We start from the raw sequence: 20,960 nt of genomic DNA, 5'->3' as shown, positions 1-20,960 counted from the left end.
CACAGACACAAAGACAATGCCATGGGAAGATACAGAGCACACAGACATATGAGGAAAATGCAGTGCGATGACAGAGGCAGGGAGTGGAATGATGGGTCTACACTCCAAAGAACACCACTCATTGCCAGTAACCACCAGAAATGAGACAGGCATGAAAGAATCCTCCCCCAGAGCCTTCAGAGGGAACACGGCCCTGCTGACACTTTGATCTTGGACTTCTAACCTCAGAACTGTGAGAGAATAAATGTCTGCTGTTTTAAGCCAGCCGATTTATGGTGCTTTATTGCAACAGCCCTAGAAATCTAATACAACGTCCCAGAAGTTTTTAGAAACTCACAAATTGATTCTAAAATTCATATGGAAACTCAAAATAACCTAGAATAGCTGAAACAACTTGGAAAAAGAAAAACAAAGTTGAAGGACTAACCCTATCTGGTTTCAAGACAGTATCAAGGGACAGTCATCAAGATAGTGTGGTACTGGCAGAAACGCAGACAAAAGGATCAATAGAAAACCAGAGTCTAGAAGTAGAACCATACACACATGGACAACTAATTTTCCACAAAGGTATAAAGGTAATTAAGCAGAATAAGGCTAAACTTTTCAACTATTATATATCCATATATAAAGAAATAAATTTCAACCCATACTGACTGACTCCAGGCTTGAAAAGCACTATTTTTTCCTCCATCCAATTTTCATCTTATTAACAATTCCTTCTGTCTTCAAAGAATGTTAACATGTTTACTTTGAAAAAAATATCAACTGAAAGAAGAAGCAGCTGGTCCAGAAATATGCTACATTGAAAAGAAAAGCCAGGGTGGTATTTAAAATCAGGTTACAGACACCTAGGAAGCAAGTGGTGCACATGTAAACAATTGCAGGCTGGCCCCATCAGGATTGAGAGATGAAAAAGGGGCCATCTCGTGAACTGATTTTGCAAGTTGAAAAATCTATTCCAGTTTGATTGGCTAGGGAAAAGAGGATGATTTCATGAACTTAAAATGGAAGATGCAGTCTTAGCCTGGAGAACAGAGATCTAAGGGTAGCAAAATAAATAGTGCTGCCTTGATCCTGACGGTCACACGATTTAAAGGCTGTGCTGATGTCTTGCCTTCCCGCACCGCAGGGTGACAGGAGGGCTTGGAGGAATAAGCTGGGGTGTTCAAAATATAATCCCTCTGGGTTTGTAAACAGGAAAGCTCTAGCAAAGAGAGAAGATATGCGACATCATTGTTGAGAAAAGCTTTAGGCCACATAGTTGGGATATCTGCTAGGAAAAAATCCCCAAACAAGCCATCTTTTCTTCCTCACTGCCACGTCACAGGAAAATGGGCAAACAGGGACCTTGTCCCTAGCCCTGCCTCTCAAGGGGTCCTTGGGCTTTTGAGTACCTGTTTTGAAATTTTGGGGGTCACCCTTTGGTTGTGGGGACCAGCTACAGCTGGCAGTGCCATCTAAGCAGGACACCTCTGGACGAGGACGTCCATGAGTCTGGGCCCCATCTTTCCACTTGGGAGCACCCTCCCACCCTAACTCCACAGGGAGGGTCCATCACATGCCTGGGGCTCCCTAACCACCAGGCTGTCCCGGAACTTGGTGGCCAGGCCTGTTTCCAAGACGGCGGCTGGTAAGCAGACCGTTCCCACCGGCCAGCATGGCACTGCACTCGTGGGAGCCCATGGGACTGGCCGCTAGGATGCCGCTGGTATGCTTACGTCAGGTGACTCAGGTTGTTTATATGGAGTCTCCCCCGTGCCCCGAAACAAGTATTTGCTCAGGACCAGAATCCCTAAGGAAAGGTCTGGTAGGAGAGAAGGGTGAACATCTGAATTAAAGTTCAGTCATCAAGTCAGCATACAAAGGAGGTCAAAACATTTTTTTAAGAAAAAAGGAGACAGCCTTGCATGTACATATATATCTATGTATATATCGTGTGTGTGTGTGTGTGTGTGTGTGTGTGTGTGTATATGATTGTTTTTGTTTTGTCTTGATTTCCTGTTAAAATCTTATTCACTTGCCACACATTTGGTTTCTGAGGCTATAATACCTTTTAAACCTTCCTTTTTAAAATGTTTACCAAAAATCCACTTCCTAAGAATAGAGTATGTGCCGGGTGGTGGGGGGGTAGATTTAAAGAGAAACTGATTTAAAGAAAGTAAACAGGGATTTTGTTGCAGAACTTCTCAGAGCGTTGAATACGCTGACAGGAACTATGAAAAAGAAAAGGAGATGCAGCCCCTCCCAGCCTCCTATGACCAAAGACTCCCCCACCTTTCACAGCATCTCATGGGACAAGATGGAAAATGCTGTTTTAAAGGAATAATGCAGGTGTCTGTGTGCATGCATGCTCTCTCGCGCACACACACACAGAGGATTTCTTCCTATTTAAATTCCTGGGAGTTAAAAATGGGGCGGGATGGGTTTGACCTTTGGTGGGTCCACTTTTACAAACACAGAACCAGAAGAGCAAAATCAGCCCTGTGGTCTTGATAAGCAGGCATCTCCCTGTAAGCAGATAAGGATATTTCCAGAGAAGATTCTAGGAAATATATATTTCCAGAATACACATGCTACATTTAAGGTTTGGGCCATTAGAGGGCTCTGTAGACCTGATGGATTTGTGTTTCCAACCCCAGGGCATGCTCAAAAGAGAATTATCGCTGTGCCGAAGCTTGGTATACAAAACACAAACCCATCAAACATGAGGAATGTTTCATTCATCACGTCTTGAGCTTCTGGGTGGAATTAATACAACTGCTTTTCTTCCCCATTAAGCAAATGATAAAAACAGCAAACTGGGAATATAAACCTATTTGTTAAATGTAAAATGATTCATTAAACATTTTTAAAATATTAAAACAGATTTATATGTGTGTGTGTGTATATATGTATATGTGTGTATATATATGTGTGTGTGTGAATCACTTTGCTGTACACCAGAAACTAACACACCATCATAAATCAACTACAGTTCAATAAAGAAAAAATAAATAAAATTAAATAAAGCTGGATTATAGCACTCAATGAGGGAGAAAGCAGACTGAAATATAAATCCATGCTTTCCTCCCGCCCTTAACATTGTGACGTGAGACTCACCGCCATCGAGTCGATGGAAATGCTTCAGGTTACATACTGGGGTCCACCTCCCAGAGCCATGTGGCCACTTAGATTCAGAAAAAGATGATAGAAACCCCTCTCTGCCTCCTCCCCAGATTAAAAGAAAACAATCTATAAGAAGCTGAACCCCCCAAAACGCACCCCCATGGTGTCTCTGGGTGTTACTTCTTTCAAAATCACTTGGCACACTGATGGACGTGAGCCAACCAGTAAGTTATAAGAGGTACTACCGGGGAGAAGTTTTTCCTTCCCTTTCCAACAGCCTGGAGTCGTGCACACAGACCAGCCAAGCTGGGGCAAGGGGGGTTCCACCAGCTGCCTGTGTCACTGCGGTGGCCACGGCTGCTCCAGCCACAGCTGGAGACGTTTCTGCTTGGAAAACTGCTTCCTCTCCCTCTCCCCTCTTTTTTTTAAAATAATTTTCTTTCTCTCTTTCTTTCTTTCTCTCTTTCTTTCTCTCTTTCTTTCTTTCTCTCTTTCTTTCTCTCTTTCTTTCTATTTATTGGCTGCGTTGGGTCTTTGTTGCTGCACGTGGGCTTTCTGTAGGTGCAGACAGCGAGGGCTACTCTTCATTGTGACACGTGGGCTTCTTATTGCAGTGGCTTCTCTTGTTGCAGAGCATGGGCTCTAGGCACCCGGGCTTCAGTATTTACAGCATGTGGGCTCAGTAGTTGTGGCACACGGGCTTAGTTGCTCCACGGCATGTGGGATCTACCTGGACCAGGGCTCAAACCCGTGTCCCCTGCATTGGCAGGTGGATTCTTAACCACTGTGCCACCAGAGAAGCACCCCTCCCCTAACTAGACTTTGCCCATCATGCTAACTTAACAACACCAGCAGAAGTTGACACTCTTGGAAGGACTTAGGTGCCTCTTCTGGCAACTGTAATTTTCAGAAGTGCTTTGATTCTTTTTTTATCCCCCACTGTGAAGGACCCTTAAGTGAGCCATCAAACTGCAAATAAAACACATTTTCAAAGAAAGAACTCTTCTGAACCCCATCTTTACTTCAGAACTAGTCTATGTGTCACGTTTCCGCTACTTCAGCGGCCTCAGCTGCTACACGTCCTCAGCTAAATACACACGGCTTCTAGGTGGCCATATTCTCTATTGGTGATAGAACTGAGAGGATAATCATGGGAGATCCAGGTGAAAGCAACTTGAGTAAGGGTCTTATCACCCTAAAACACTCTCACTTGCAAACTGATGTAGCTAAAAACAGAACGAGCTGTTAGAAATACAAAGGGACAGCACAACGTGGAAATGAGAACCGCTCAAGTTTGGTGCCCAGGTCACAGCGGATGCTGGGTAAGATCATTTGGCTCTAAGACCGCTATCCCTGGCGGCAACTGAGAATCATAGATATAATTGGTCCATGCACTGATAAATGTGCAACTCCCCCTCCCCAGAGGAGCTGCTAAATCACACTGCAAGCTCTAATTAGCTTACCCAAATTCAGCATCTTATACAAACAACAGGAGAAGGAAAACAATGGTTAAAAGCACCCATCCATAAATGCTCTTGAAAGAGATGAGAAAGTGTGAGGTGCCACTGCACTGCTTCTGCGTTTTTCTCTTCTGAGATGCTTGTTTTGAGTACATTACCTCTGTTATTATCGACAGGATGCGATTATAATCGGGATGTTGGACATAGTGTTGTTACGGATGTACTCCGTAATTACAATGTTGGGTTTGCACCCTTTGCAAAATGTTAAAGTTAATTCTGACCCTGAGAACACCAGGAGAAAATGCTATTGGCATGACTTCTCTGAGGATGCTCATTCTTAAAGAGATGGCTTTGATGGCATTAGGGGCAGCTCTGGAAGTCAAAGCTATTCTTGAGGCAATGGGACAACCAAGCTGGGACACATGTGCAGTCCCTCGAGGGTAGCTGTAGGCAGAACACACACACCCATGTGTCTGAGAGCACAGGGAACAATGACCGTTCCCTTTGCCAAGTCATGTAAATGGATACTTACTCCTGCTAAAGGTGAAAAGACTTAATACTCACCTCTTTAAACTGCATTTTCCTATTTTCTACTAGGGAGCAATATGAAAGAAATAATAAAAGGTGCAAACGTGAATTAATATATATTGATATTCACTAAGGTGCTGGTGAAGGAACAGAAAAAGTGGAAGCAACCTGTGGCCACCACCAGGGGTTGGTTATACCCATCTCATAGACTACTCTGGTCAAATCTTTTTTTTTTTTCTTGGAAAAGACAATATTATGACATGAAAAAATGCTCTATAAGATTAAGCAGATAAGTCAGGAATACACAACAATACAATCTGAATTCTGTGCTGCAAAACTGATATACAACTAGAAAAAAAAAAAAAAAACTAAAAGAAAATAAACCAAAATGCAACAGGGGCTATGTCAGAGTGGAATGATTTAAGAGCTTATGAAAATTCTTTACTTTACACTTTTCAGTATTTTCCCAACTTTCTATAGCAAGGATGTACACTTCTTGCTAGTGGGAAAAATCAGTCTTTTCAAATACTGCACATCTCCCATTTGAGAACGCTTTAGACATACCAAGTATTGATAATTAAAGCAAACCTGAATGACAACTAAAATTACATTGTTGGCTCTCTCATCTGCCACCTTCTTTAGAGTTGAGCCCTGACAATTCCTCTGCCGTGGTGCTTTCGAGGACATCCCAGCTGTGTAGCAGGCACTCACCTGGGAAGGTGTCGTCACACTGATTTCTGGAACAAAGTTGTCCTCGAAGAAATTGATGATGTTCTCCTGCTGCAGTTCTTTTGTCGGGGTGACTTTAGGGAGAGGTGGGACAGGAGGCCCTTTCCTTGTCTAAGAAGCATCACACACAAACAAACAGGGGTTAATTCAGGCAAAGATGGCATGGGAGACATGCAGAAATGTCAGGCGAACAGAACTAGGGGAACAGACTGATCGCCGACTGAAATTTGGGTCTGCATAGAGAAATAACCCCACCTGATTCAGGCAAAGAACGCCTGCTTGGGTGGCCCTTGGAGCTCTGACAACCAGTGGTCCAATGAGGAAAATTCAGGCTATGAGGTTTCATCCATCTCAACAACACAAGTGCTTAGGCAGGACTGTGGGGCCATGTACCTGTGCCTCCCAAGTTAAGCTAAGGCAATACCTTCTCTGAAGTCAACTGAAAATGATTTCTTACTTCAACAGTATGCTACACTTCTAGAACTAAAATCCAGCAAGCTTTGCCCTGGAGTCAGTGAGACCGCCATCAGCAGCACACATCTCACTCTGCACGCCAGGATTTTGGAAAGTAAGCATTTTAGAGATCTATTCACTATTCACATCTTCTTACAACGTTCCTTAGTTTCAACCATACACAAGAAAGCTTAAACTGGATTGGAGACGTCACATTTCCCCATAGGAATTTCATTTTCTCCAAAAGCAGGGATGATAAGGGTGGCCATTTTTCTCTGTATTTATCTTTGCTTGGGCCTTTCTGTTTCTTTCAATCACTTGTCCCATCACTTTTGTTGAGTGCACACCCAATATACCGTGGGTGACACAAAAAAGGTGAAATGACATAAACGGCATGACCTTTCTTGCCCCTGGTGTTACCTAAAGCACTACGGGAGGGAGGCTTCATGGCGAAGGTAGGATTCAACAGAGCCTTGAAGGACAGGATTCTGAGAAAAGGAGAGCATGTGAGCCTGAGGAAGCTGAGATTGTGGAAAGATGTCTCAACACACTCAAGCAGAGGGTATGTGAGGAAACATAAAAATCCGAGTAAGAAAAGGATGTAGGTTCCTTAGTGACGACCACAACGCCCAAGGCTCCCACCTCGAAGTGTCCCCGACTGGAAACTCTTGTCAATGTCCCCACCCCATAGGATTATCCCAAGTGGGGTCAACTCAGCACGAGTTCTTCCAGTTCCCCTAATGTTGGGTTGGCCAAAAAGTTCATTCAACTAGAAAATCGATGGACACAACTTTGCCTTGAAGAGTACGAGACTGGAACTTGTCATATTAGGTTTAAGGAAGACTTAGAGTGTTCACTGATGTTTTTAATATTTCTGAAGGCTGTTGTGGCCTGGATTTGTGCTAAAAGCCAAACTTTTAAATTTTTTGGTTTTTTAAACAAAGAACTATTTTAAATAAACCCTATTTCAACACGGGAAAAAAAAAGTTCCTTTGGGTTTTTCCATAACATCTTACCAAAAAAAAAACCCGAACGAACTTTTTGGCCAACCCAATACACGTGACTCTTCCTACCTGCGAGGGTGACCGAGGCCGGGACGGTGCAGGAGACGCAGGTGCCAGCGTGTGATTGGGACTGGCTGTGGGGCTCGGGATGGGTGAGGGCTCCTCGGGCGGCGACGGCGTCTTTGCGATGCGGAGAGGACCTGAGTCGCTGGACGAACACAGGGAGTGAGCAAGGAGCCTTCTAAGGAACAGCACTCATTTCTCAGGGGCCCTCATCCCACAGGAAACCCTGAGGGATCACAGGCACTGTTGGTTATCTACTCCCTCTCCCTGTTAATTCTGGTTATGAGTAGCGGTGATGCGCTGACTGGTACTTTTTACTGTCCACTGTGTGCAGGACCCCATTCATACATTATCTCTAGTCATCACAAGACCCGTGTGTGATTGCCCCCACTTCACAGGTAAGTAAAGTAGGGCATGGAGAGGATAAAAATCCCTGAAGTCACTGGGCAATTTTGCGGATCTGAATTCAGGCCTTGGTAACGTGAACCCCTGTTCTTTCCACTGGGCCAGACAAGGATCCACTGGGCCACTGCAAGGATCTTCCAAACATAAGCTGAATTAATTGAACTAATTTCACTTTCGATTCATCAGAGAAATCTTGCTGTGGCATAATCTATCGCAAAACCTACCCCCCAAATGAAAAACGGGTTATGAAAAGGCACCTCTAGGATAGCATTCATTAAGATTTTGTAGGAGTGCTCTCTGATAACATTTAGAAATTAATTCGTTATTTCTCTTTCTACACCTTATAGCACAGTGACAACTCAGACAGCTTGAAATGTGCATGCATTTTATGTGATGGAGGGGAGCCCGTGCTGTTTACTGAGAGCCCACCACGTTCCAGGCACCAGGCCAGATGCTAGTCATCAGCCCAAATGCAACGGCTATGACACCACGCGGGATACACTCCACTCTCTAGGAATTTCCAAACTCTACAGATTGCGGGAACAAGGTCTGCACCCCAAATAAATGAGCACGTACACAGCAGCAAGGTCTAGGTATTTAAGGGGCTGATGGAATGGGTCCCGTGGATAGGATACAGACACACGCATGATTGGGACCGTGCCAGCAATCATGGCCTCTTTTGGGAAGCACAGCCTCCAGTCTATGCCTAAGGGAAACCCCACTGAGCTCACTCACCACCTCGCTCTGCAGAGGAACGTTGAAAAAAATGAAAGGAACATTTGTTAAGTGGTCGTGGCCCCACTCTCTTTTCACTGTATCTGATTCAGCAACATCAGACTTTCCAGATGCCTTTGTTCCTTTCATCTCTGTATAAGGGAACAACCTTTTCCCATGCACTTCATTTCTAAATCACCCAAATGTCACTGCCATATTCTTATTATGATTCTTTCTTGGTTTCTAGCCTCATATGGAAATAACTGTATTGGAAACAGTAGCTCTATCCCTTTCCTGTATTCTTTTTGGAAACAGTAGCTCTATCCCTTTCCTGTATTCTTTTAGGCAACTGTTCTTTCCCTTCGACAAAGAAAATATACTTAATGCTCACTTAGAATAGCAGCCAGAGTAGTGACTACAAGTACAGCTAGACCAAGGAACATCAAATAAGAAAATTAGCTATTTCCAGAGAGTTCCAAACACTAAGATATGGAGGTGGTGGTGCCTGTGTGCATTTTTTAAAATGCGTATGTATCATATTGATTGCTGCTAAAATCTTAAGTACAGAATGTCAGGACTGTGTATTACCATAGAATCTGTTTAGTTCAACAACACATTTTTATTTCTATTGATTAAAAAAATGAGTTCTTTAACCTGAGAGGTTATTGAACTTACTCAAGGAAGGCAGAGCAAATTAACTGCAGAGTCAGAAACCTGAAAGCTGAGTTTTCTGGCTTCCAACCCAAGCCTCGCTAGCCTGCCTTACTTGAGAACATAATGTCTGAGAAGGATGGATAAAAGGGATTCCCAAATCACAGAAGAAAGATGCTGCAAATCCAGACCCTGGCCATGTAGCCCATTCACCTAGGGACCACTGGGCCTTTGGTGTATCTGACTGGCATACTCAAAATAAAACCAAACCAATGTTCAACAAAACCAAAACAGCACAGTGCTTGCAAGGTCAAGTTAGGAGGTAAGATGATGGTAAGGTCTCACCTGACTTCCTCTTTCCTTCCCCAAAATGGATTCATTAAAGGTTTCAACACCAATCATAAGTATCAGGACTAGCTGTTGTGAGTTGGGGAATTCCCTTCTTCTCCAAATAAAGTAACAAGCGCACAACTAGAAATTATATGTAAAAAATTGGCACAATTTCTGGAAAGCAAAAAGAGGTAGATAGCAACTCTACTGTGACAATGACAAAAGCCCATGGGGATACATCTGAAGGCTAAAAGTCAATGGAAAAGCTCAGAACTCAGGCTGGTGTCAGCCTCTGGATGGAAGGGCTCCTTGGTTTTAGATCTCTGTAGGGTGAGTAAACAAGGCTGGTACACACTGCAGAATTTGCAACAATCCCTGCCTTAAAGGTACACGGACGTGAACTTGGCTCTGATGAACGTGGCCTACCTGGGAGCTCCTTGAATGGTGAAGGCCTTGTCAGCGTGCTGGTCGCCCAGTTTCGTCATCACTTCATAGAGTTTGTGGCAAAGCTAAGGGGACAGACGCCATTTGTCTATTAGCTGGAAGTCATTCTGATGCACATTCAGGCTATTGCCCCCAGAAAGGAATTGTTTACTGAAAAGCTAAGGATCTTAAAATAGTATGATAGAATCTGACGATAGTCCCAGGAAAATTTAACTTCTGAATAGGGTTCAATTTAAAATTCATGTCAAAACTGTAAGGTTGCAAACACGAATAAACCAATATATATTTAGTTTATCTCTAACAGAATCAAAGTAAACAATAAGTGTTTTTCTGCTCTATAAACTTGTTTACAGATATAACTTATTATTTACATATATAAATCAGAGCAGAAAAACGCTTATTGTTTACATTGATTCTGTTAGAGACAAAGTCATACAACCACCCTGCTGAACTAAGAAAATAGTAGTCAATGACAGAGCTGCTGACTATCTGGATGTCTGGAGACCAATTTTTCCTAAGCTTAAAGAGTTGAAAATCCAACTTTAAAAACTGACTGGAAAAAAAGACTGTAAAACTGTAACACGCAGGCAGGGATTCATAAGAGCACAAACTAAAATCTTTACCAGATACACAGAACCGTGCGGTCACTACAAAACAATGTAGAAACATTACTGAGAGTCATAACACGCTATTAAAAGAAACATGAAAGACGGTGGATTCTTTCCATAATGCTGTGCCATTTCATTTGCTTCCAGAACAAATGTTCGTTTACTTTATATTCCATAAGGAAAAATAATCATTATTACTCACCACTGCGATTTCCTTATGAAACTTGGCCTCTAGGCTGGAGACATTTTTGAAAGTATTGACATAAAATCCAACTCGTCTACCATGTGGAGATACAAAGAGGAAAGAAGAGAAAGGAAAGACTGGTGAGCAAAACTGTATTTTCAGTGGCTGTGACATATATTAAAAGCAGATTTTCTTTACATATTTTTGAATAACATTGGATTAAATTCGATTAAAAAAAAAATACTTAACCTAAAATACTTAACCCAACTTTTCCCAATCTGTTAATGAACAAAAATAGCATCTTCTGGTGTAGAGCACAGCCTTTCCAAAAATGTGGTTAATACCTCAAGAAATGGTTCTCACACTTTAACAAGGATCACCGGGAGGTTTGTTTCTGATCCAGTAGGTCTGAGGTGGGGACTGAGAATCTGAATCTCTAACAAGCTCTAGGTGATACTGATGCTGCTGGTTTAGAGATAACACTTTTGGAACCACTGCCCTAAGCATTTGTATTTTAGCTTTGTATCTTGTGAAGGTTTTGAGATAGAGAAGTTTATTATTAATTTTTACAGAATATAAATGGCCTAGTTTTGGTATCATATATTTGGATTCCGAAATTTGTTTGATAGAGGGAAATAAAAAAACCTACAAATTAATTACAATTTTTCAGCTCAAGTAAGAGTGTAATTTCATTGAACAAATAAAAACACAAGCTATTCATTCACAATACCTCAAACATGTTTGTGAAGCCGAGTCATGTGGGGGGTTTTCTAAATGAGCAAAGTCCCCTCAGTCTTCATTTTTAGGTCCCTAATAGTAAGCACACCAGTCAGCCCAATGGATTCAGCCCAGTATCCCCAGTATAAGCTCCCCCTGCTCTAAATGAGGGCTCTTTGGACTTTATTAATTCAATCCTTCTGACTCCATCTGAGTAAATTACTACTTTGATTTAATTCAGGTTTTTTTCAATGATAGTCTCAAAAATTAGCCCAGAAACCTGATTGGTTAGATTCCAAATCCCAATCAAGAGCAAGAAAGGACCAGAAATACTAAATAGGCCTAATATATGGGATAAACATATATTCAGGGAATTTATAATAAGAATACTTATTATTGGGGAAAAAGAATGGGCCCGTACACAGTAGGCACCACTCTTACTTAAACAAAGAGATGAAAAGGTAGAGAAAAGGGGCTTAGCTGTGCCTTGTGGTGAGACAAATTCCAAAAGGTAGAGGTGGTTAAATGTTTCACCATCATTAAGTCCAATAAAAAGAACCATCTAAGCACGTTCATATATTTTGTCACAACCCTCATAACTACCCCCAAGGTAGTCATTCTCATTTTATGTCCAGAAAAACTGAGGCACAAAGTTTTATTGTCCTGGGCCATGCGATTAGTAAGTGGAGAACCAGTATTTGGTTGCAAAAGGAGGAAAACGCAATAGAAAAGCATGGAATGTTTGCCAAGAAATTATTCTTAAGAGTGACTACTGTGATTTCAGTGCTTTCTCATGAATTAGGTGGTTTAGAATTTTAGTAAAATAAAAGCTAGAAGCTCAGTTTAGAGATTCAGAGATGAAACAATAGTTGAGTGCTAAAATCCATCCTACCAGTAAGACTTACTTTTCCTCTGGCTTAACCTGTACTGTGATTCCTGTCATGTTTCACTTAATCTTTTTTTTTCTTTATAAGATTAGTTTATTTTGGCTTTCCTCATCTTTTTTTTTTTCAGCCTCACCCAGGTCTAATTAACAAATTAAACTGTAAGATATTTAAAGTGACATGATGGTGACTTGATACATACATACCTTGTGAAAGGATCCCCCCATCTAGTTAATTCACACCCAACACCTCACATATTTATCTCCTTTTTTTGGTAAGAACATTTAAATTCTACTAGCCAATTTCAATTATATAACACAGTGCTATCAACTACAGTCACCATGTTTTACATTAAGGTCCTCAGTCCTTATTCATTAGAGCTGAAAATTTAAACCTTTTACCAACCTCTCCCTACTTCCAGCACCGGGCAACACTTTTCTACACTGTTTCTATAAGTTGGTCATTTTTTAAAAATATACCACATAAAAGTGATACCATGCAGTATAACCTCACACCTCTTAGAATGGCTATCCTCAGAATGACAAGAGGTAACAACTGCTGGCAAGGACGTGGAGAAAAAGGGACCCTGTGCTCTGTTGGTGAAAATGTAAATTGGTGCAGCCAATATGGAAAAACAGAATGGAAGTTCCTCAAAAAACTAAAATTAAAACTATGATATGATCCCATTTCTGGATATATAGCCGAAGGGAATGGAAACAGGATCTCAAAGAGATATCTGCACTCCCATGTTCACTGCAGCATTACTCACGATAGCCAAGGTACAGAAACAACCCAAGTGTCCATCAACTGATGAATGAATACAGAAGATGCTGTACACAGATACAATGGAATATTATTCAGCCATGAGAAAAAAGGAAATCCTGCCATTTCTGACAAGACTATGGACCTGGAGGGCATTGTGCTACGTGAAATAATCCAGACAGAGAAAGACAAATGTCTCACTCAGGCTTAATGTTCTTTATCTACAGTGAGCATGTTGACTCTGAACAGCACAGGTTTGAACTGTGCAGGTCCACTTTCACACGGATTTTTTTCAATAAATATAGTCCCTCTATTTTCACTTGACAGAGCTTTAAATTAAACTAAATTAAGTGTGGGGGAAATTTTGTGTTCAATCAGAAATCATCATATGTGGAATCGAAAGAACTAGGGGTTGAGTCCTGATTCTATCTGAAGTGTTTCAGCTTCCTGCCCTTGGACGAGTCATTGATCAATCCTTTTGTTTTTGAGGCAGAGCTAGCGGTACTCAGAGCTTAGATTATACGGGGGTCAATACCCCAGCCCCCTGCATTATCCAAGAGTCAACTGTAATATACATAATCATGTATATGTTTGTATACACACACACACACACACACACAATTAATAAAGAAAATCCTGGCACAGTGTGTTCGGGAAATATTCAATACTAATTACTTGCAGGGTCAGATCAGAAGCCTGGCCGGTAAGAGCCTTGGGGAGACAGAGGACCTTCCAGACCAGGAAGTATGCATTTCTTTGTAGGCAAGGGGTACTTACAGCCTGTGGCCGTGTTTGACCTGGGGAAGGAGAGGCTTGGACCTGTATCTGAGGAAGCTGAGACAGAGGCTGGATGGGAGAGGCGAGACTGCATGTGTCCTGACAACACCATGCAGAGGGACCCAGTTCTTGTATGGTTTGCAGAGACGTCTTCCTGGGGTGCTTTAAGTGGCAGCCTAGGACCCCAATCATTCAATTACTCGACAGGGGGCCTTTCCAGCTCTGGGTACACACCTGGTGCTGGGCCAAGGTAGCTCCAGGACCAAACCATCCAGCTGGAGGAGCACCCGAGGGCTGACTGATGCACATATATGCTCCAATCATACCGGTGAGAGAAATAAGCAGATTTCAAAACAGCATGTGAACGTTAAAGTTAACACAAAAGGCCGTACACAGCTAAATACCAAAAGTCAGCAGCTAGGTCAGAAACAGCTGAAGGAACCAAGAGGCGAGGGGAGCGGTGGGCCCTGTGCAAGCTGCTAACATCTGCCTGAGAGGACAAACAGGCTGCAGATGCGGGAGGGGGGTGTAGCTGAAGTTGATTGGTGGGTATTGTTTTATTTGCATCGATTTGTCGTTGTAATAAACAAAACCCCAACGAAGATCTACGAATTGAACTCTGTGCCCGGCGTTTCTATGTCCTCAGAATACGCTTCTTGACTGTACATGCTGGGTGACAGGGACAGCGACAGAAGCTCCGAGGGGCACTGCCGACCTGCTCCCCCTTCTATTCCCCTCACTTTGAATGTGACTTCACACAAAACCACTGCGAATATGATGGGAAGCAGTCAGCATCTCACCCGCTTTTAAATTATTTTCCTACAGGGAGATCACCTCGATGATGGGCGATGCCGTAGAGGGCTGGGACAGGGAGGGTGGCGGGGAGTCGCGGGAGGGAGGGGATGTGGGGATATCTGTATACATGCAGCTGATTCACTCTGGTGTACAGCAAACACTGGCACAACAGTGTAAAGCAATTCTATTCCAATGGAGATAAAAAAAAATTATCTTCCTTTAATGAAAGGTGAGTTAATACTTTTTTGTTCCTTTATTTATTGCCCACTTGAATTTCTCCTTTTGTGAGTCATCTATTCATATTGTTTGGTTATTTCTTGGTGCTTGCTTTATTCTTACTTATTTATAAGGAATTTTCTATTAAACACACTGAACCTTGAATACATTTAGCAAAAACAAGAATCCCCATTCTTCTATCTTTAAATTCTTTCCTGATACACAGCATATTTTAACTTGTTTATATCAATGATTATTTACAGAAAAAATTGGCGCAGTAATTTAAATAAGAAATGCCTTATTTAGAATGACCAGACAAACATCTACAATTTTCTAATATTTTAATTTTTTCCTTTGAGAACTCAGAAATTAAACACCTAGGATGTATTTAATTTAGAAAAAAAAGTTCAATATTTTTGATGCAACTTATCCTATAGTGATTCCCTCCAATTTATGAAACCAGAGATTCTTTCAAAGGAGGGACTGCCTATGTCTAGCTCACGAGTATAGGCCCAGTACCTAATATAGTAGTTGGTAGAGAACAGGCACGCAGTAAATAGTCCATGAATAAATGAGTGAATGTATGAATGAGAAAATAAACAAACCAATGAACAAAGCTGGCCCTCACTCCACTGTCAGGGCACAGTCTGACTACAACCTTGGCCTGTAAAAAACTAGCGTCACCAGCAGTAAGATATACACCCACAAAGAGTACCAGACTCTGAATTCCGATATTATCTGCTTGGGAGGTTTCATTTCACAAATTCTTCATAAACAAGGGACTCTGAGACATTACCATTTCCCCAAATGATTTGTCTGAGGCATCCGCAGGTGCCTTCTGGTTAGCTGTCAAGAACAACTTAATTTCTTTATTAAGACGTTTCTTTGTTCTTGGAAACCATGGAAAGGATTAAGAGCTGAGCTTACCACAGCCGCAGCGTGCCAGCCAGGGCGCTCTCCCCTCTGCATTGCCCTGAGGGAAGCCTGCCCCCTCCCCAGGGAGTTGGTCACTGCTTCCCCCTGAGCCCCCTGCAATGGAAGAAGAGTACTCTGCCTATGAGTCTGTTTCTGTTTCCTTGATAGGTTCACTTATGCCATATTTTAGATCCCACATATGTGATATCACATGGTATTTCTCTTTCTCTTTCTGACTTAGTTCACTTAGTATGATCATCTCTAGTTACATCCACGTTGCCGCAAATGGTATTGTTCCGTTCTTCTTTATGGCTGAGTAATATTCCATTGTATATATGTACCACATCTTCTTTAACCATTCGACGGACATTTAGGTTGTTTCCATGTTTTAGCTATTGTGAAGAGTGCTGCTATGAACACAAGGGTGCATGTATCTTTTTGAAGTGTAGTTTTGTCCAGGTATATGCCCATTAGTGGGACTGCCGGATCATATGGTAACTCTATTTTTAGTTTTCTGAGGCACCTCCATACTGTTCCCCATAGTGGCTGCACCTGAGTCACTCTGCTGTATGGCAGAGATGGGCGCAACATTATAAGTCAACTATACTTCAATAAAAAAAACTGGACAAAGAAAACATAAAAAGAAAGAACATTTGTTCTAAGACTCTTAAAACCAATTTGAAAACAAGATAAATGCCATTATATTATGAAAATAACACATAAATAAAAAAGCTTTATGTACACACACACACACACACAAAATACTCTGCCCTCTCTCACTTTCCATGGGGAGGGGGGTAGTGGGAGAAAGAAGAATTTTCTTCGAGCTCCCCTCGACCCTCTGACCTCATTTATGCTCCGTCCTCTGAGATTCACCCCACGCCTCTTTACAGCTCATCCTTCAACCTCCCCGCTCCCCCACCAACAACCCAACCCACAGTCCACAATGGCACGTCTCATGGTTTCCCTCTTTCCTTTACCAAATCCTAACACTAACACAGCAGATCTCGACACCTGCACGAGTATGCAACCAAAAAACAAACTCCTAGCTCACTGACCGCCATGACCCCAGTAATCTCATTTTTTTACGGAAATATAACTGATTTACAATACTATATTATTTTCTGGTGTACCGCATGATGATTCAGGATTTTTGCAGATTATATTCCATTATACGCTATTACAAGATAATGGCTATAATTCCATGTGTTATAAAATATATCCTTCTTGCTTATCTACTTTATACATAGCAATTTGTATCTGTTAATCCCATACCCCTATTTTGTCCCTCCCCCATCTTCTCTCTCCCCTTTGGTAACCTCAAGTTTATTTTCTATATCTCTGAGTCTGTTTCTATTTTACATATACACTCATTTATAGTATTTTTTAGATTCCGCATACACACATATAAGTGATATCATACAGTGTTTGTCTTTCTCTGTCTGACTTATTTCACTTAATTTGCTTTTCTGAATTTACTCATTCTTTCAACATCTGCATTTGTCTTTTTAGTAGCATCATTCCTGGCCTCCAGCCTCAAAGTCTTAGAGTCATTAAATATGGGGAAACCAAAGGACTCCTGATTATCAAAGAAAACAATCCACTCCTGGGTATACATCTGGAAAAATATCGGACAAATATCAGAAACTCTCCAGACCCTCAAAATGCTTCTAATTTTGCAGGATACGTAGAAGCTCTAGAACTCCTACATAAGATCGTTTTAGGGGCAACAAGCTGGTTCAAAGTTGAGCAAGAGAATTTGTTTTTCCTCTGAAGATACACTATTTTGTATTATTTATTAAAGTATATTTGATTTACATTTGTTTCAAGCATACAACACTGATTCAATTTTTTATAGATTATAATCTATTGTTACAAAATGATGACTATATTTCCTTGTCCTGCACAATATATCCTTGTTGCTTATTCATTTTGTTCATAGTAGTTTGTATTTCTTACTCCCCTGCCCCATCCTGCCCCTCCCCCTTCCCTCTCCCCACTGGAAGTGCTGGTTTGTTCTCCGTATCTGTGAGTCTGTTTCTGTTTTGTTATATACATTTGTTTCACTTTTCAGATTGCACATATAAGGGCTAAAACAGAATATTTGTCTTTCTCTGTCTGATTTATTTCACTAAGCATAGTACCCTCTAGGTCCATCCCTGTTGTTGCAAATGGCAGAATTCCATTCTTTTTTATAGCCGAGTAATATACCATTGTATATAAATATACCACATCCTTATCCATTCATCTCTGACGGGCACTTAGGTTGCGTCCATGTCCCGGTTATTGGAAATAATGCTGCTTTGAACACTGCAGTGTGTGATCTTTTCAAATCAGTGTTTTTGTTTTCTTCAGACATATACCCAGCAGTGGGATTGCTGGATCACATGGTGGTTCTATTTTTAGTTTTTTGAGGAACCTCCATACTGTTTTCCATAGTGGCTGTACCAATTTACAACCTCCCAACAGTGTACTAGGGTTCCCTTTTCTCCGCATCCTCGCCAAGATTTAGGGTTTGACTTAAAGCAGTGTTGCATGACAAGCACAATTCTGTTTATTCAGGGTTGTAGCATGGGGGTGCTGATGGAAACTGAGAGGCGTAAGGCCCCACTTCACCCAAGAACTTCTTGTTCTACCACTGAGTGGGAAAACTGCACTTAATGGCATGAAAAATGCAGAGGACCTGTAAATAAGAAGAATATTTAGTGTCTAAAATAGGAAATGAAGTTCAGGTTAACAGGTAAAGGCTGAAAGTACAGGCTTGGCATCAAAGACAGAAGACTAGACGAACTCTTGGAATAAAGGAAGTTCTTCCAAGAGCTAAAAGGGTATCCTTGTAAATTTCAAGGTTAAGGACAGTTCTCCTAATGCCTCTAATTGATATTTGGGTCTCCACCTGAGAAATATACCAAGGTTTAAAACTGTGCCATCCAATGTGGTAGCTACTAGCCACATTAGGTTATTTAAATTTAAAAGCATTAAAACAAAATAATTTAAATTTAAAATTCAGTTCCCCTGTCACACTAGCCATATTCTAAGTGCTCAACAGCTAGCCACATGTGGCAAGTAGCTACCATATTGGAAATTATAGATTAATGAACACTTCTATTGAACAGTGCTGAAGCATCACAAGCAATAAGACAAGATAAGGAATATTCACTGTTCATGAACTTCTATACCCTGTACAGAAACATCTTTACCTTGACCATAATGATGGTAACTCTTCCTGTAAGTCAACATTAAACTCTTCAAACACTTTCTGTGCTTTCTGAAATTCCTCTTCTGCCTAGAAGAACATAACATGTTTACACAAAAATATCAAATACACACAAGCCATTTCTAGACACAACAACATCACTTAATATAAAATAGGAATAGCTTTATGGCATCCTGGAAACATTTTGGGAAAGAGAAAGCCGGCTAAAATCAACAAGATTTTTTTTCAATAAAAGTGAGATATTAAATCTTATTTAAAAAGGAAAACATGATTGATTACAATGGTTGCTCTTGCATCTCTGGCAGATTCATTCATTCTACAAAAATGCATTAACTGCCTGTCACATACACTGCTCTGCTTGGGATACTAGATGTGGATGCTTCTCCAAGAAAATCCTCATGTACTGGGAAGTCTAAGCAATTACACTACAAGAGAGGGCTTATAAGCTGTTATGGAGAATGCTGTTAAGTAACATGGTGCAAGGAATAGAGAAGATTCCACAGGGAGGGTGATATTTCAACTTGATATCAAACCTTGAAGAGTTAGCAAATGTCTGCTAACAAAGGGGATGGAGAATGGATTGCAATACATAAAAGGTGGAGTTGCCCGGCTGGGATGTTCGATCACCAACAACATGGACTTGTCAGATTGCTCCATCTTTCTGCACCTCAGATCCACAAAAGGGACATAGCAATGCCCACCTAACACGTGCTGTAAGTATTCAGGAAAGAGGATGTAAATGAAGTGCTGAACATGGTGCCTTGCATCTCCGGGGCCTCGAGTGAAGGGCAGCTCTTATTGCGGCTGCTTGGGAACTGGTGTGTAAGTCATGGAGTCTCTAGCTTGGGATGTGCGTTGAGGAAGGAAAGGAGGGGAAAGAAGACTTCATAGTCGACAAGGATGGAGAGGTGAGTCACAACCAAATTGTGAAGTTCACTTGGGCCATGCTAAGGAATTTAGAATTTTTTCTACAGGCAATGGGAGCCATTAAAAGAGTTAAGCAGTGGAGAAACTCTATCTAGGTACGTGTTGTAGAAAGGCCATCCAGGAAGCTGTGTGTGGGCATACACCGGGAGGCAAGACTGGATGTAAAGAGAGAAGTGAGCAGGTGTCGCCAGTGAGTTGTCAGTCAATGACTGTCAGTCAATGACTGACATACATGGTAAAAGCTCCAGAAGTGGGTTTTCTAAAAGAAAATGAATGTCATACAATTGTAGCACACATCTGTACTCTCAAGCACAAGCTACGTCTGCGAATTTCACACTTGATTTCCTAGCTGAATCCACATTCTGGAATCAAGTATAGACCACGACCACAGAAAAAATGTAAGGACACATTACCTTCTTTGATCAGTCAGTACTGTTGGGGGAGAACGTTTATCATGTTTAAAATGTGAGTCAGTGTCACCCATGTGAACTCTACAATGACCTGAAAATCTTTATTGTTACTTAAAAATTATGAACAGCAGCCCACAAGCACCATATTTCAGTTTAAATTCTGTCCTGATTCCAATCTCCACAAGAAAGGAAAGATCCCATTTTCAAAAGCAAAGCTGCTATGGGACACAGGATACGGAGAGTGTTGACAACAGTGGGATCGGTCCCTACCTTAGAGATGCGACTCTCGTCCTTCCTCTTGGAGCTCTGCAAAGCTTCCAGATGGTGGCGGGCACTGTCATAGTCCACTAGCTTCCGGCTGCGCTTTGCGATGCGATTCTGCCAACAGGGAAACATGTGCACTAAGAAAGAGACACGGTCATAGAGTCTCTTCTTGCCTGCCAAAATGATGTTCTTGTCTGGAGTAGCTGAGGACCTTGACCAGAGATCGAGGTGAACCAAAATTTCAGTAGACAAATACATCCCTTCTGATAATAATTAGGCCAATGACGAGGAGGTGAAGGCAGAATTTGCAGTCAAAGACCAGAGAAATTCCAGAATTGGCTGAGGGAAGCACATAAACCTATACTTTTTATCAGTCTCTATTCTAAATCTTTAAATGT

General features: G+C 41.5%; 1 protein-coding gene across 1 annotated transcript in view; it reads right to left on the bottom strand.

The window, feature by feature from the left end:
• AMPH (amphiphysin) overlaps positions 1-20,960 on the bottom strand; it is a 204,369-nt gene that overhangs the window by 50,021 nt on the left and 133,388 nt on the right. Inside the window, exons 6-11 of the mRNA XM_057731632.1 lie at positions 20,569-20,676; positions 18,945-19,030; positions 10,697-10,772; positions 9,869-9,951; positions 7,349-7,487; positions 5,805-5,933 (exon numbers count right to left, since the gene is read on the bottom strand). Of these exons, the coding sequence (XP_057587615.1) occupies positions 5,805-5,933; positions 7,349-7,487; positions 9,869-9,951; positions 10,697-10,772; positions 18,945-19,030; positions 20,569-20,676 (621 nt within the window). The remainder of the gene's footprint in view (positions 1-5,804; positions 5,934-7,348; positions 7,488-9,868; positions 9,952-10,696; positions 10,773-18,944; positions 19,031-20,568; positions 20,677-20,960) is intronic.

This window comes from Hippopotamus amphibius, chromosome 4 (assembly GCF_030028045.1).
Source record: "Hippopotamus amphibius kiboko isolate mHipAmp2 chromosome 4, mHipAmp2.hap2, whole genome shotgun sequence".
Classification (NCBI taxonomy): domain Eukaryota; kingdom Metazoa; phylum Chordata; class Mammalia; order Artiodactyla; family Hippopotamidae; genus Hippopotamus; species Hippopotamus amphibius.
The sequence above is the reverse complement of the archived record's forward strand: the minus strand, read 5'-3'. Positions and strand labels throughout refer to the sequence as shown.